Raw genomic sequence first — 13,302 nt, forward strand, 5'->3', positions numbered from 1 at the left:
ATTTAAATGCTAGCTCCTGGCACTTACAGAATCTAAGAGCAAATCCAAATGGCCAATATTTTAGCTGAAAAAGGAGGCAGCAGAGGAGTCAGTTCCCTCCTGCTCTGTGACTGTAACATGAACCTAAAGTCCCAGCGCACACAGAGAGGCGCAGACGCACAGACACACCCACTGCACAAAGAGAGAGAATTGCAACTTACCTTCACTTCCTGCATTTCTGAACCATGGCGGCAGCAGCTCAGCTCGGGAACCTCCAGGAAGAGGCCACTTGTTCCATCTGTTTGGAATATTTTACTGATCCGGTGATGATTATTGAGTGTGGTCACAACTTCTGTCGCTCCTGCATCACCCAGAGCTGGGAGGGAAGAGATGGAAACTTCCCCTGTCCACAGTGCAGATCAACATCTTCTGGGAAAAACCTCCGACCCAACAGACAACTTGGGAACATGGTGGAAATTGCAAAACAGCTTCATCTGCCCCCCGTGAAGTCCCCGGAGGAGAATCTGTGCGAGAAACATGAACAGGCACTGCTGCTGTTCTGTGCAGAGGATCAGAGGATGATATGTATCGTATGTCAAGAGTCAGAGGAGCATAAAACTCACTCAGCAAGTCCTGTAGAGGAGGCTGCAGAGGAGCACAAGGTATGTCTGGGAGCATTCAGGGATTACAAAGTCACACTGCGAAGAAACTGGTGTGTGTGCAGGAGTTCTGGAACTACAAGATCATAGGTTATGTCTGTGCATATTCAGGGATAACAGCGTGTGCGAGCCTCATAGAATGGGCTGGAAAGAGGCAAGAAACGTCTGTGGGCATTCATGGATCAGAAAGTCACACTGTGAGCCTCAGTGAGGGACCTGCAGAGGAGCATAAGGTGTGGGTGTTCTGGAACTACACGTAAAGACCGCAAGGTATGTCTGTGACAAAGCCACTTGATAATTCACACCAAGGGGCAGTCGAAGAGCACAAACTGTGTGTAAGTGTTCAGAGATCACAAGTCACCCTTTTATAGGGTGTTTAGATGGTTCTAGGTCAAGACGCCACATTTCCATTCCTGGACTTTCTTTTAACATATAATTTTCATATTGTGTGTTGAAGATGTATGGTCAATTAAAATTAACCATGACTACGATGCCCAGAATGCACTGATATTTTAACTCAAAAGAACATAAATTGAAAAGGTGTGTCCCGGTGGCATGTAGTCATCTGGGCACCCTCCCTGTGTATGCCACTGATGAGGCTGCAGAAGAGAACAGGGTATGCCTGTGGGTGAATCACAAGGCACCGGAGAGTCCATAGAGGAGGCTGCTAAACAGCTCTAAGTATGTGTGTGGATGTTTATGGATCATAAACTACCCATGGGGCCTAAAGAGAAATCTGTGCAAACAGTGTAAGTGTGAGAGGAAGAAGCTGCATAGGAGCACAAGATATGTCTGTGGATAGTGCCAACCTGTAGATGGTTGGTCATGGACACATAGACACACAGTGGTGGTCGGTGGTTGCCTCACACGGGGGTAATGGCAAATGAGGACAAAAAAAAAAAAAGATATGTCTGTGGATATTCAGAATTCAGGAAGAGAATTCACTCATAAAGTCCTTAAGAGGATACATGTGTGTTTTTGGGTGTTTTCCGGGTTAAGGGATCAAAATTCACCCTACAGGTCCCAAAACGAAGGGTGCCAAAGTGCACATAGGGGTGCACATGGGTGGAAGAGACTCAAGGATTGTTAAAAATAGATCTACAAAAGAAACAAGATAAAAAAATAGTACAGCACATTTTTAAAGATCGCAATGAAAAAGTACATCATAAAAACCAGATGTTAACGTAAAAAATATTCATCATAATGTGAACATGCTACATTATTAAAATTACTCAATACACTGAAAAGTCTCACCATGAACATGTATCAAAATACAATTATATAATACAGACATAAGAGATGGTGCAATACCAAAGATTGCAGAGCACGAGCCTACGAATCCAAGACTCAGCACACCAAAAATGTAAGGTTAAAAGCATGAATACATTATAAGTATGAAGTGCAGTAATGTTACGACAAAGGCAGTAAAATAACTAAAAATATATTTCAGAACCCTGCTATTCAGAACAGTGATTGTTGCAGCTTAATTGATGATTGAATATATTCGGCCAGGGCAGGGTTGATAGAGAGGTAAGTGACTGTAAGGGGATTAATTCAGGTATACGCTGTCTGAAGCCAGCATGCTGCAGAACAGGAGCAGCAGCCGCTTCCTTAATGCTGGAAAACATAGAATGAATTGTATTTCGGTGTGAACAATCACCACACTGACATAGTGTAAGCTTATTAGTATATTGATCTGGAGTTCAAACGCAGCCAGATAATGTATAGTCTGGAGCCTAAAGCGTATTATAAAATATTTGTGCTGTAGGTTAGCGATCATAGTAAGATATGGTGCTGTTCCAGGTGGAGGTTGAATCAGAGGATAATTCTTAGCAGTCAACTTCTGAAATTCATGGCTGGTTCTGGCATTATTACAGACGTCATGTAAGTGAGCCATGACACTGCACATTCAGCGGTACAAAAGGGGGTGGTGATGGATGGAGCATCTGAATCAATCAAACACTCTTTCCCATGTTCCCATGAGGCACAGGGTCAGACTGATTTGCATATAGCCATGTCTGAACTGGGGTGGCAGAGTGGGCTAAAGAACGGTGATGGATTAAACCCAGATTCTTTGACTGGGTGTGAGTGTTTGATTGATTCAGATGCTCCGTCCATCACCACCCCCCTTTGTACCTCTGCACATTCAGGGCAGAGATATTTTGTGTGGCTTGCTAAACAGCTCAGTCATGTGCAAAGTATGGCATGCGTTCTTTGTGTAAACCAAGCAAGGAATCTTAAGGACTTTATGTATTTTGAGCCAATCTAACGGGTTCAGCTTATTGAAACCAGTTTCATGGTGTGTCCAAATGGCCAACTAGAGAAGCAATGGTCACAGGCTAATGTAATCAGTGATATAGCCTAACTCCATTCATTGTGGCAAAGGTAGGTTGAGGTACTTTTAGCTACAGCAAGTAACGCCTCAAAAATCAGCTGTACGTCGGTGGTCTGGATTCACAAGTGAAGAGACTGAGGGCCATATTATCAAGTAAGGCCGATACATTATCGCCGCTTTTATCGGCAAGAAACTGCCGCTAAAGCGGCGATAATGTGCTTGATAATATGCCCTTGTGAATTCCCATAGAAGCCCATGTTCTGGTGTTAACCTGAGCTTCTATGGGAATTTACAAGGGCATATTATCAAGCTTATTATTGCCGCTTTAGCTGCAGTTTCCTGCTGATAAAAGCGGCGATAATGTATCGCGCTTTCTTGATAATATGGCCCTGTGAGTCCCACAGATGAATGCAAGGTACATATGTCAACTTTCAGGAATCACAGGCTGTGCACTATGAGCCCCATAGAAGAGGCTGCAGAAGAGCACAAGATATGTCTGTGGGTATTCAGGGATCACAATGAAACCCTCTGGATCCAAAAGGTATGTTTGTGGGTGTTTAGAGATCATAAGTGAATACACTCTGTAAGACCTATGTAAGAAGCTGCAAAAGAGGCAGCTGCTGAAGATCCGAAGGGATAAATGTGTGGGTGTTTTGAGATCTCAAGCTGTACGCAAAGGATTCACTATGGGGTCATCAGTGCAGAAGGCTTTATGTAGCAATGTAGGGTGCAGCACATGGGCACAGACACAGCAGAAAAGGTGCAGCAATGCAGGGTGTGACACACAATATCAGATGGGCATCAGACACAGAAGAAGTTGCAGAAGGAGAGGTTTAAAGGTGATACATTATACATTTCTGCGACGCTTATATTACACGCCAAAAAAAAAACAGATTTAAGTTATCAGATGATGATAGGTGTGAGAGGTGTGGAAGGCCTGGGGCCGGATTCTTGCATTTGGCATGGGAGTGCCCGGGGGTGTGGGAGTATTGGACACAGGTACATGAGGCCCTCGAAAAAATGATAGATAACACACTGGAGAAAGATCCCCTGATAGCGCTGCTGGGCTACACGCGCACATACTCAAACAGTATAGGAAATTTATCGCTATAGCTCTATTGCTAGCCAAACGCAGGGTGGCCTGCCGGCGGGGTAGGGGACGTGCCCCGACGTTTAAGGAGTGGTTAACAGATATCTTATATTGTCAGGAACAGATGTCTACGTATGCCGAGACGCAGATGATGGCCTCCAGACCTAGGGATATTTGGGGCCCGCTTCAGACCTTCCTTCTTCAGGGGGGGATGGAGGGCGCAGGCTCACCTCCCACAAGTGATTCATAGATGTTGTGTGATATATGTGGATCCCACTTGTCGCATCCACTAACTAATAATAATGACAGACACTGTAGGTGTGTATTATCTATCACCTTTATTTTCTACGTCTGCTCTGCTCCCTATCCCTACTCTAACTAACCCTGGTTCCTGTTCCCCGGCTCCTCCTGTTCCTGCTCCTCCCTTTAACTCCACCCCCCAACCACTAGACTACATCCCACAATACTACATCTCCCCCTTTCTTAACAAAATGAGCTTAATGTCCTCAGTGTTCGCAGTTCTTCAATCCACCACACGGGTTGGCGGACAGCCTGTTCTTCAAGCCTCAGTAGTGTCGAATCAGCGGTGGGCTTGACTTTGGTCAATCTTTCCGTTGTCTTAATCAGGGTGATCTTGACCACGTTGCGTGTGAACTGTTTACTCTCACATTCCGCAGTCATCATGTCTCCTTCCTGTGGTGTAACTACTGTTGGTTCAGATGCTCGATCTCTTTCATGAGTGAATAATGTTCTGGTCCTCTTCCGAGCACCCGCATCTACTTTTACTTCTTTTTGTCTTGTCCGGTCGAGGGCAACACTGCCCTCCAATTCAGGGTCATGTATACCAGACAGTACGGTGCTATCTGATGAGACTGTCTTGGTTTGGTTCAGTAACTCATTCACCGCATTTACTTTTACTTCCTTTTGTCGAGTCCGGTCGAGGGCAACACTGCCCTCCAATTCAGGGTGATGTATACCAGACAGTACGGTGCTATCTGACGAGACTGTCTTGGTTTGGTTTGATGACTCATTCACGGCCTCGGGTTGTCTGGCGAACTCGTGAGCTATCTGTGCATAGGCATGTTTCTCTCTCATCTGATGATCTCTCTCAACTGACACGTCCAGCTTTCTTTGCGGAGTGACTGGCTGGTCCCTTCCCGTCCGGTGACTAAGGTCCACTGTCTCTGTTTTCCTTTTGTAGGTCCTTTGAGTCAGCCTCGCGGACCCCTTCAGGGGTGACGGTGTCTGATCTATGTCTGGATGTACTTGTGACTGACATGACAGGTTGTCTTGTGGAGTGACTGAGTATTCAGAAACTTTAGTGTGTGGCATGTTGCTCTTGACGGGACAGATGTCCTTTGGTTCCCTGGTGCGTTCGGGTGGTTGACGCCATGGCTGTTGTCGGGACCATGACTCTGTCGACTCACGGGACTGAACAGCCGTGCTTTCTGGTTCAGAGAAGTCTTTTGTCGACTTCCAGGATCGGACAGACACGCTCTCTGAATCAGAGGAGTTCCTGGCCATACCCCTTTTAAAGGATCGGACAGACTCGCTCTCTGAACCAGAGGAGTTACTGGCCATGCCCCTTTTAAAGTGTTCCTTAGAGAGGGTATCGAGTAATGGATTTCTGAAATGAGTAGGCCGTGACACGTTGTTCTTTGTCTCAGGGTTGTCTTTAAGACGCTTCTCCGGGCGCCTTTGCCAACTTGTCTTTGACGTTGTTTCATTTGAGAAGTTGTTCAACAACCACATGCTTGTTCTTTGTGTTTGGTCTTGAGGTTTTCCATCTTTGCCTTTCTCACATATCAACGACTTCTTTTCAGTTTCTTCGTTGTCCCGGGTGTCATTGATGCGTTGGTCTTTTCCTGTTCGTTGTTGGAGAGGATCAGTTCGTCTTATGCGACCTATGTCTTCTTCCCGCTTGTTTGGTGCTCGGACACCCATGATACGGGTGTGATGTGTTCTCCTGCTGGATGTTCCCTCAGACTCATCTTCACGACTTGACGAAGAGTGTTCCTGCGCCGATTTCCAGTTTTGACCATTTTGATTTCTTCTTCTATAGTTTGTCTTCCTTACTCTCTTGTTGTGTAGGTTACCATCTAGTCCAGGGGTGCGATCTGTCCCACTTGACGCTCCCTCCTCGTCAGACTTTGAATGACACCTTGAGGGTGAAGAACTCCTTGAGGTTGTCCTTTGACTGATTGACTCGGAGTGCTCCTTATCACTTTGTCTCTCTCGTTGTCTTTCCACTGGTCTGCCTTCCCTCTCTCTCCTTTTTGTTTTGTGCATTTTCCGAGTTTCATCCGTCCAGGCATCTTGATATGTTGTTTTCAGAGGCAGGTCCTTTGATCTGTCTTTTGCCTTGACGTGTATTCCAATTTCAGCCTTCCTAATGATTTGTTCTAATGACCAATTTCCTCGCAGGATCTTGAGCTTTGTGTCGGGGTTTGCGCAGCCTTCAATTATCCGGAGTCGAACTGCGTCCTCATTCGTAAAGGTGTTAAAGTGGCAGCCTTGTACCAGGTTTTGCAACCGAATGATGAAACTTGGCAATGGTTCACCTGGTTCCTGCCGAGCTGTGTTGAAAGCGATGCGCTCATGATCCACTTCCGCTTGTGCGGAGAGACGAGCACATAGCTTCTCTTGGAGTCTTTCATAGATTGCGGTGTCTTCTTTGGAAAATGTTTTGATTGGGCATCGGCCCTTAGGACCCACCAAATGGAGGAGCAGCATTAGACATTTCCTCTCTCTTTGTTCACCATTGGCGTCCAGGAAGTCACCCAATAATGCCAGCCATTGGTTCCATTTGAGACACAGACTCCAGGTATCCGTCTGCACCCCTGGGGGTGGTACTTCAATGCAGGGATTGAACCGTTGTGCTACTTCTTCCCCCGCCATGAGAGGAGGATTTTGATGGATTATATTTGCAGGGCACGGGCTGTTCACTCGTCTTCTCGTCTTCTTAGCTGATCCTCTTTAGTCGAAACCTGTGGTCTGGTCATGTGCTGGGACGTTGATAATCTTTGCAATCATCACAGTATGTGCCAGTGAATGACTTAGATTTCGTGCGTTCCGAAGTGTCCACCACCCAGCTGCACTGTGCTAGACACAAGGTTCCTTTTCTTTCGAGTCGCATGCTAGTGGCAGGTGGTTACCAACTTTTCCGCGGTGATGTTAGGCACGTTTGACATCTTTGTTCGTTCGGGCTTTCCCTGTGTATTGGTGCAAGTCCTCCAGTCACTTCAGTGAGTGTTGTGCTTGTTTCTGGGACTGTCTTTCGCAGTCTTGCCCTCTTCTGAACTTCGTGCGGTTCTGTCCAGCAGCTCCTCTCTTTTGCGCTCTTCGGTGTGTGTTCACCATCACCTTTATCCATTGTTTGCGTTTGCTTGCGCTTTTTTTCTTATTATACTCCTTGCATTTGCTCGTGATTATTGATGTCCACTTGTCGTTTTTACCGGGCTCTTGCATGCGTCTGTGTTCGTTTCTTTCCTCACTTGCGTTGGCCAATGTTTGTTGTATCACCTTTGTAGGTGCTCGTGCTGGTTTGCTGTTTCTCGCCAGTGTTTGTTTATTCGCTTTTCCAATGCTTGTTTGTTGGCTCTTGACAGTGCTTGTTTGTTCATCGCCAATGCTTGTTTGGCCGTCGCCAATGCTTGTTTAGTCTTCACCAATGCTTGTTTGGTCTTCGCCAATGCTTGTTTGCCCTTCGCCAATGCTTGTTTGTTCTTCGCCAATGCTTGTTTGGCCTTCGCCAATGCTTGTTTGGTCTTCGCCAATGCTTGTTTATTTTCTCAGGTACCTCGGTGTTTTGTCAAACCTGCATTTAGTGTTGCACCAACTTGTGCTTGTTTATTTATCTGGTTGGCTTTGCATTAGCTCGTGCTTGTTGTCCTCAAGTGCTCTGGTCTGCCAAGGCTTGTTTATTTGGTGACGCCTGACTTTAAAATGGCCGCTCTCTGGACATCCAGGGGTCTCTCTCTGGGTTGCCTGACTTCAAAATGGCCGCGCAGGTACTGCTTAGTGATGTCCTCCAAGGCGCCTGACTCTAAGATGGCCGCCTCCATGCACTCTCATTCTACGCGAGGTCTTGGTTCTCATGCACTCCTCAGCTCACTCACTGATGGTCTTTTCACTGGATCACCAGGATTTCCGCAGCTCAGCTTCGAGGCCACTCTCACCCTACAGGTAGGCCAGGGGCGAGCTCCGGTTTCTCCCGTCAGCCGCTCGCCGTTTCTCACGCATTGGGGGTGAGACCCGATGTCGGCCGACTCTGCACTTTCCCTCCGGTGCCTCTGCAGGAGTCACTTGGCTTCTGGGACCCCCTCCACATTCACGAGTCACTTCAGGAGGACTGGGGTGGGCTCCCAGTACCTTCTTTATTGTCAGCGTCACTGGGGGCAATTCCGACGCTTTCTTTTGGCGCGAAATCGTCTTTCAAACGCCGGCCATGCAGAGCTTCAATTAAGCCTGCAGGGCAGGGCTCCACACGATCGCCCGATCGTGGAGCAGCGTCTTTGATGCTGGGTTCACGCTGTCGTGGCGGCAATCTTGTCGGGGCACAGACGGCGCGATCGCGACCTCGTCTTGGAGGGTGCCCGGGACAGGGTATTTCTTGCAGCAGCAGGGATGGTGGGTCACCGTGATCCCACCCTCGTCGCCAGTTGTCGCATCCACTAACTAATAATAATGACAGACACTGTATGTGTGTATTATCTATCACCTTTATTTTCTACGTCTGCTCTGCTCCCTATCCCTACTCTAACTAACCCTGGTTCCTGTTCCCCGGCTCCTCCTGTTCCTGCTCCTCCCTTTAACTCCACCCCCCAACCACTAGACTACATCCCACAATACTACATCACTGGGGCAGTGAAAGAACCTTGTAAGACAGAAGACGCTTCAGTTTTATGGATAATTGATGTTGTAATGACGATGCATGACTTGCCACTGATCACTAATGGATTTCTATGTTGGACGTTTATTTTTCACTGCTTATGACAAACCTGAGCACTATGTGAGAACCATATCAACTGCGCTACAACTGAAAGGAATGTATAGTAAGTTAGAGATGATTTATTGTAAATTGCCTTGTGAATGTCAAGCAGTTAGATGCTGTTAAACTATGAAACTTCCAAATAAAAGATGTAAAAAAAAGTTGCAGAAGAAGAGGTGAAGAAAGGCATTGTGAAGCGCAGAGGGTCACAAGGGCATCGGTGCAGATGACTCCCCAGCAGTGCAGGGTTCATCAGATACAAAAGGAAGTGCAGGATCCAGGCGCTAGACTTCCATCATCATTGGACACAGGGTGAAGATCTCCTGTAGCTTTGGCTGCTTGAAGCTCGCTGGCTTTGGGGACCAATGGGGTCGAATGAACGTCGGGCTAGGCTGTGCTGTGATCACAGACTCTGGTCATGGGAACCTCAGAATCTCCTACTTTTCCACCTCAAACTGTGCTGAGCTCCTTAGATTTAAATGGGAGCAGTGTATATCCTGTTCTAGGATAGTTAACTCCAAACCAACTGTCCAGCCAGATTCATAGTTAGAATCATAGATAGGGAGGGAACCAATTAACTACAAATTATTGCTCCTTCAGGATAGATATTAAACCCAACATGTTGTGTTTGGCCCTAAAAACATTCTGATGTAGGGCGAGGAGCATTGAAGGGGAAGGGGTGATACAAAGAGAAGGGGAGCAGTAGACAGTAACTACAACTAAGACTTTGATTCACTCTACAACAGAAAGTGTTTCACACACACCGAGGCCCTCATCGCTGCATATGGGAACCTCACCTCACATGTTCAAAAGCGCTGCAACCTATAGACCTGGGCCTGAAGGTACCTGAGCCTGACTGTAATACAGAGCTAGACAGATCTTTCTCAAAACATGCATTGTGCACATACAGATGGAGCCCATGTATGACATACTACACAGAGGCAGAAGGTAGTGTCCTTCACTCTCCTCTGTGAGTTTGAGTTAACATCTACCCACACTACTATACTCAGCAGCCACAAACCTTTAGTAGAGCCATGTGCTGGTCATCGGAGGGGGATCCACCCGGGTTAAAAACAGGATCTCTCTTGCTGGACCTCAGTCTTGTACTCTGCTGGAGACAAAGGAACACACCAGATGTAAGGCTCTTCTCAGGGGACCTGTGGTACTGGCTCCTGCACAACAAGATATTCTGGGCCAGAATATTAAAACGGAAGTAGTTTGTCACATGGATACTGCGCCAGAACCTTTGACACTACTGTTCCCGGTTACAATCTACTGCTACCTTCCTGCCATACTCCATGCTTGGGGGGTCAGTGCCTGCTCTCTCACTAATCCTGCCTGGTCCCAGCTGCAGCCCTATATTAGTCTGTTGCCTGTTCCCTCTTGCAGACCCTGTGAGGGGCTGGTGTCTCTTTCGTTCTGGCAGGTTTCTCGTCACAGACCCTTTGAGTCAGTTGCTTGTTTTCTGTTGCAGACCCCGTAAGAGGCTGGAGTCTGATTCTTGCTTCAGACCTGCTCTGTTGCAGACTCTCTGCGGACAACTGCCTGACTCCTGTCATAGACAAAGGAAGGGCTTGGTATCCTTTCTCTATCTCTCGCTCTGGTTGTGTGTTTCTTGTCAGAGGGGATTTGGGACCTTTTTTGTCCCCTCTGGTGTGATCTTTTTAGGGAGCTTGAGGGATAAGGAGTTAGGCATCAGCTCAAGATCACAATTACAATGCAACTTATTTAGCTACCCAGTAAAGCTCTGATTGAAAAGTCCAGTTAAGTATAGATGTATTACAAATTAAAAGCCAGCATAATATAAATCGGTCTCAAGAACTGTGCATAACAATTCAAATTATCAATGGACTTGGAGCTCCATGAACAAAGTTAATTCTTATTAACAAATCCTCTCCTTGGAGCAATTTGATGCTAGATGAAGGAAATGCCTGTCTTTGGGGTAGGTTGCCTAGAGAGAGTTCAGGATATTTGAGTGATCCATGTGCAATGCTGGAATGAATAAATTCCATTTAGTTGTGAGGAAATTGGGTGATGGCTGTAAGTGGGGGAGAAATGGAAGTGATAACAATGCTAAATCTGATTTATTGATCTTGGTAAAAAAGAGATGGATGACATTGCATTTGTCAAATGATACAGGGACTGGGAGAGGATTGGTTCAATGTTTGACAGACCTGAAGAGGGCTTTGCTTTTCTTGGCTGCCTCACTGTTGGTGGTTTTGTAGTAAAATGATTTAGCTGCTATGATGAAGGTTCTGCAGTTGGAGTTAGTGTTTTCACGAGGGTGTTTGACTTCTCCTGTTTTAGTTTGGCACAGTTGTTTTTATTACAGTTCTGACATTTCGGGTGGTCCTAAGTGTTTACGATAAGTCATGGATTATTTTCAGAAGAAGGTGGTTGGCCCTGCCAACAGCTATAGTGCCCACACCGCCAGCGCTCGCTCCACCTTGAGCCCCATACCACTTTCATACCAAGGAGACTCATGAGACAGAATTGTGGGAAACGGTGGTGCAGGTTTATTTTGCATAACAAGTAGCAGATAAGGTGGGTCATCTTACAGGCGATCCAATGCGGCAGCCCCTCACTGACCCGCATGCCTAATTAGCCATCTTGCACGGTGAGTCGATGCTCTTGACGGTGCAATACGTTAACACTTTATTTCGTTCTACTCCCGCCCCCCCTGTCAGGGCGGAGCGATGAGGCACACCCCCGGTCGGTTCAGCCCCCCCGACCGCCCGAAGGACTAACGGGGCGCCGACGCTGTTTCCTGGAACCCCCTCGGCTCCAGGTTCTTGGCTCAGGCACCCCTACTGTGCCAGGCAGAGGTATTGACTGTATCCTTCTGCCGCAGAGGTACCCTTACTGTCCATCTGCTTCCAGATCACCCTATGACTCCGCCTGCAACACAAAACAGACCATTAGTTGTTCACAACTCGCCTGCCGCTCTGCTGCTGGGTCAGGGCCAGGGTGGGAACAGCGCAGAGCAGCCCAGGAAACGCGGCAGGAAAAGACCGAGCAATGTTAGCTGCGCCAGTTATAGGTCCCGTGAGTCCGCCCCCCGCTTGCCCAGTGTCGCCACCCATTGGTCGTTTGGAAAAAGGGGCGGCTCCGGGGCCGGCGCGCTATCGTTCTGCTCGCGCGGCATGTGGTACTAAGACGCTGTCTCGCTTAGCTCCCCTTCGCGTCGCGCGGCCAGCGGCATAGTGCCCACACCGCCAGCGCTCGCTCCACCTTGAGCCCCATACCACTTTCATACCAAGGAGACTCATGAGACAGAATTGTGGGAAACGGTGGTGCAGGTTTATTTTGCATAACAAGTAGCAGATAAGGTGGGTCATCTTACAGGCGATCCAATGCGGCAGCCCCTCGCTGACCCGCATGCCTAATTAGCCATCTTGCACGGTGAGTCGATGCTCTTGACGGTGCAATACGTTAACACTTTATTTCGTTCTACTCCCGCCCCCCCCTGTCAGGGCGGAGCGAAGAGGCACACCCCCGGTCAGTTCAGGCCCCCCCGACCGCCCGAAGGACTAACGGGGCGCCGACGCTGTTTCCTGGAAGCCCCTCGGCTCCAGGTTCTTGGCTCAGGCACCCCTACTGTGCCAGGCAGAGGTATTGACTGGATCCTTCTGCCGTAGAGGTACCCTTACTGTCCATCTGCTTCCAGATCGCCCTGTACTCCGCCACAGCTCTGGAGGAGGCCCCCGTCGATGACAGAGCCCCCCCACCACCTAGTTACCTTCCGTTACACCCTAGTGCCCTCAAGATCATTGGCACCCTGCTGCTGCCAGAGCTTCCTGTAAGTCAAGGAGGAAGACATCCATCCCAATCCCAGACAAGTGAACCCCATCTCTTTCATAGTAACCCACAGTCCTTTCCTGTATCAGCGCATGCCTAATAAACCCCAGGCCCCTCTTCTCCATGAATTTTTGCATGGCCCTGTTGACCCTCCTCCTGCCTTGCTCAATGGCAAGGGGTGACCGCGCTCCCCTCCAGGCCCTGCGGGGGACAATCTCCGACCATATTAATTCAGTGGCCCCCAATTTGTTCGTTATAGCGGTTACCTCCCTCTGCATGGCATCCACTAATGCTCTCCTCCCCATTGTCACCAGGTAATTCCCTCCCAGATGTATCACGAGGATGTTGGGAGGCCCCCCCCCGTGCTGACAAACATTGGTCCAGTCTGCGCCTCAGCTGACCCCATCTCATTCCCGGGGAGCCCATCCACACTATTCGTGTCCTTGCAAAG

General features: G+C 48.1%; 1 protein-coding gene across 2 annotated transcripts in view; it reads left to right on the top strand.

Annotated features, from left to right (window-relative positions):
• The first annotated feature begins 290 nt into the window (after positions 1-290).
• The window catches only part of LOC147659154 (E3 ubiquitin-protein ligase TRIM39-like), a 376,357-nt gene continuing 363,345 nt past the window's right edge, over positions 291-13,302 (top strand). For both annotated transcript variants that reach the window (XM_086951936.1, XM_086951935.1), the window contains exon 1: positions 291-641. In XM_086951936.1, coding sequence (XP_086808062.1) covers positions 306-641 — 336 coding nt within the window. In that variant the 5' untranslated portion in view covers positions 291-305. The remainder of the gene's footprint in view (positions 642-13,302) is intronic.

The sequence above is a fragment of the Lissotriton vulgaris genome, unplaced genomic scaffold (assembly GCF_964263255.1).
Source record: "Lissotriton vulgaris unplaced genomic scaffold, aLisVul1.2 SCAFFOLD_980, whole genome shotgun sequence".
In the NCBI taxonomy this organism is placed as follows: domain Eukaryota; kingdom Metazoa; phylum Chordata; class Amphibia; order Caudata; family Salamandridae; genus Lissotriton; species Lissotriton vulgaris.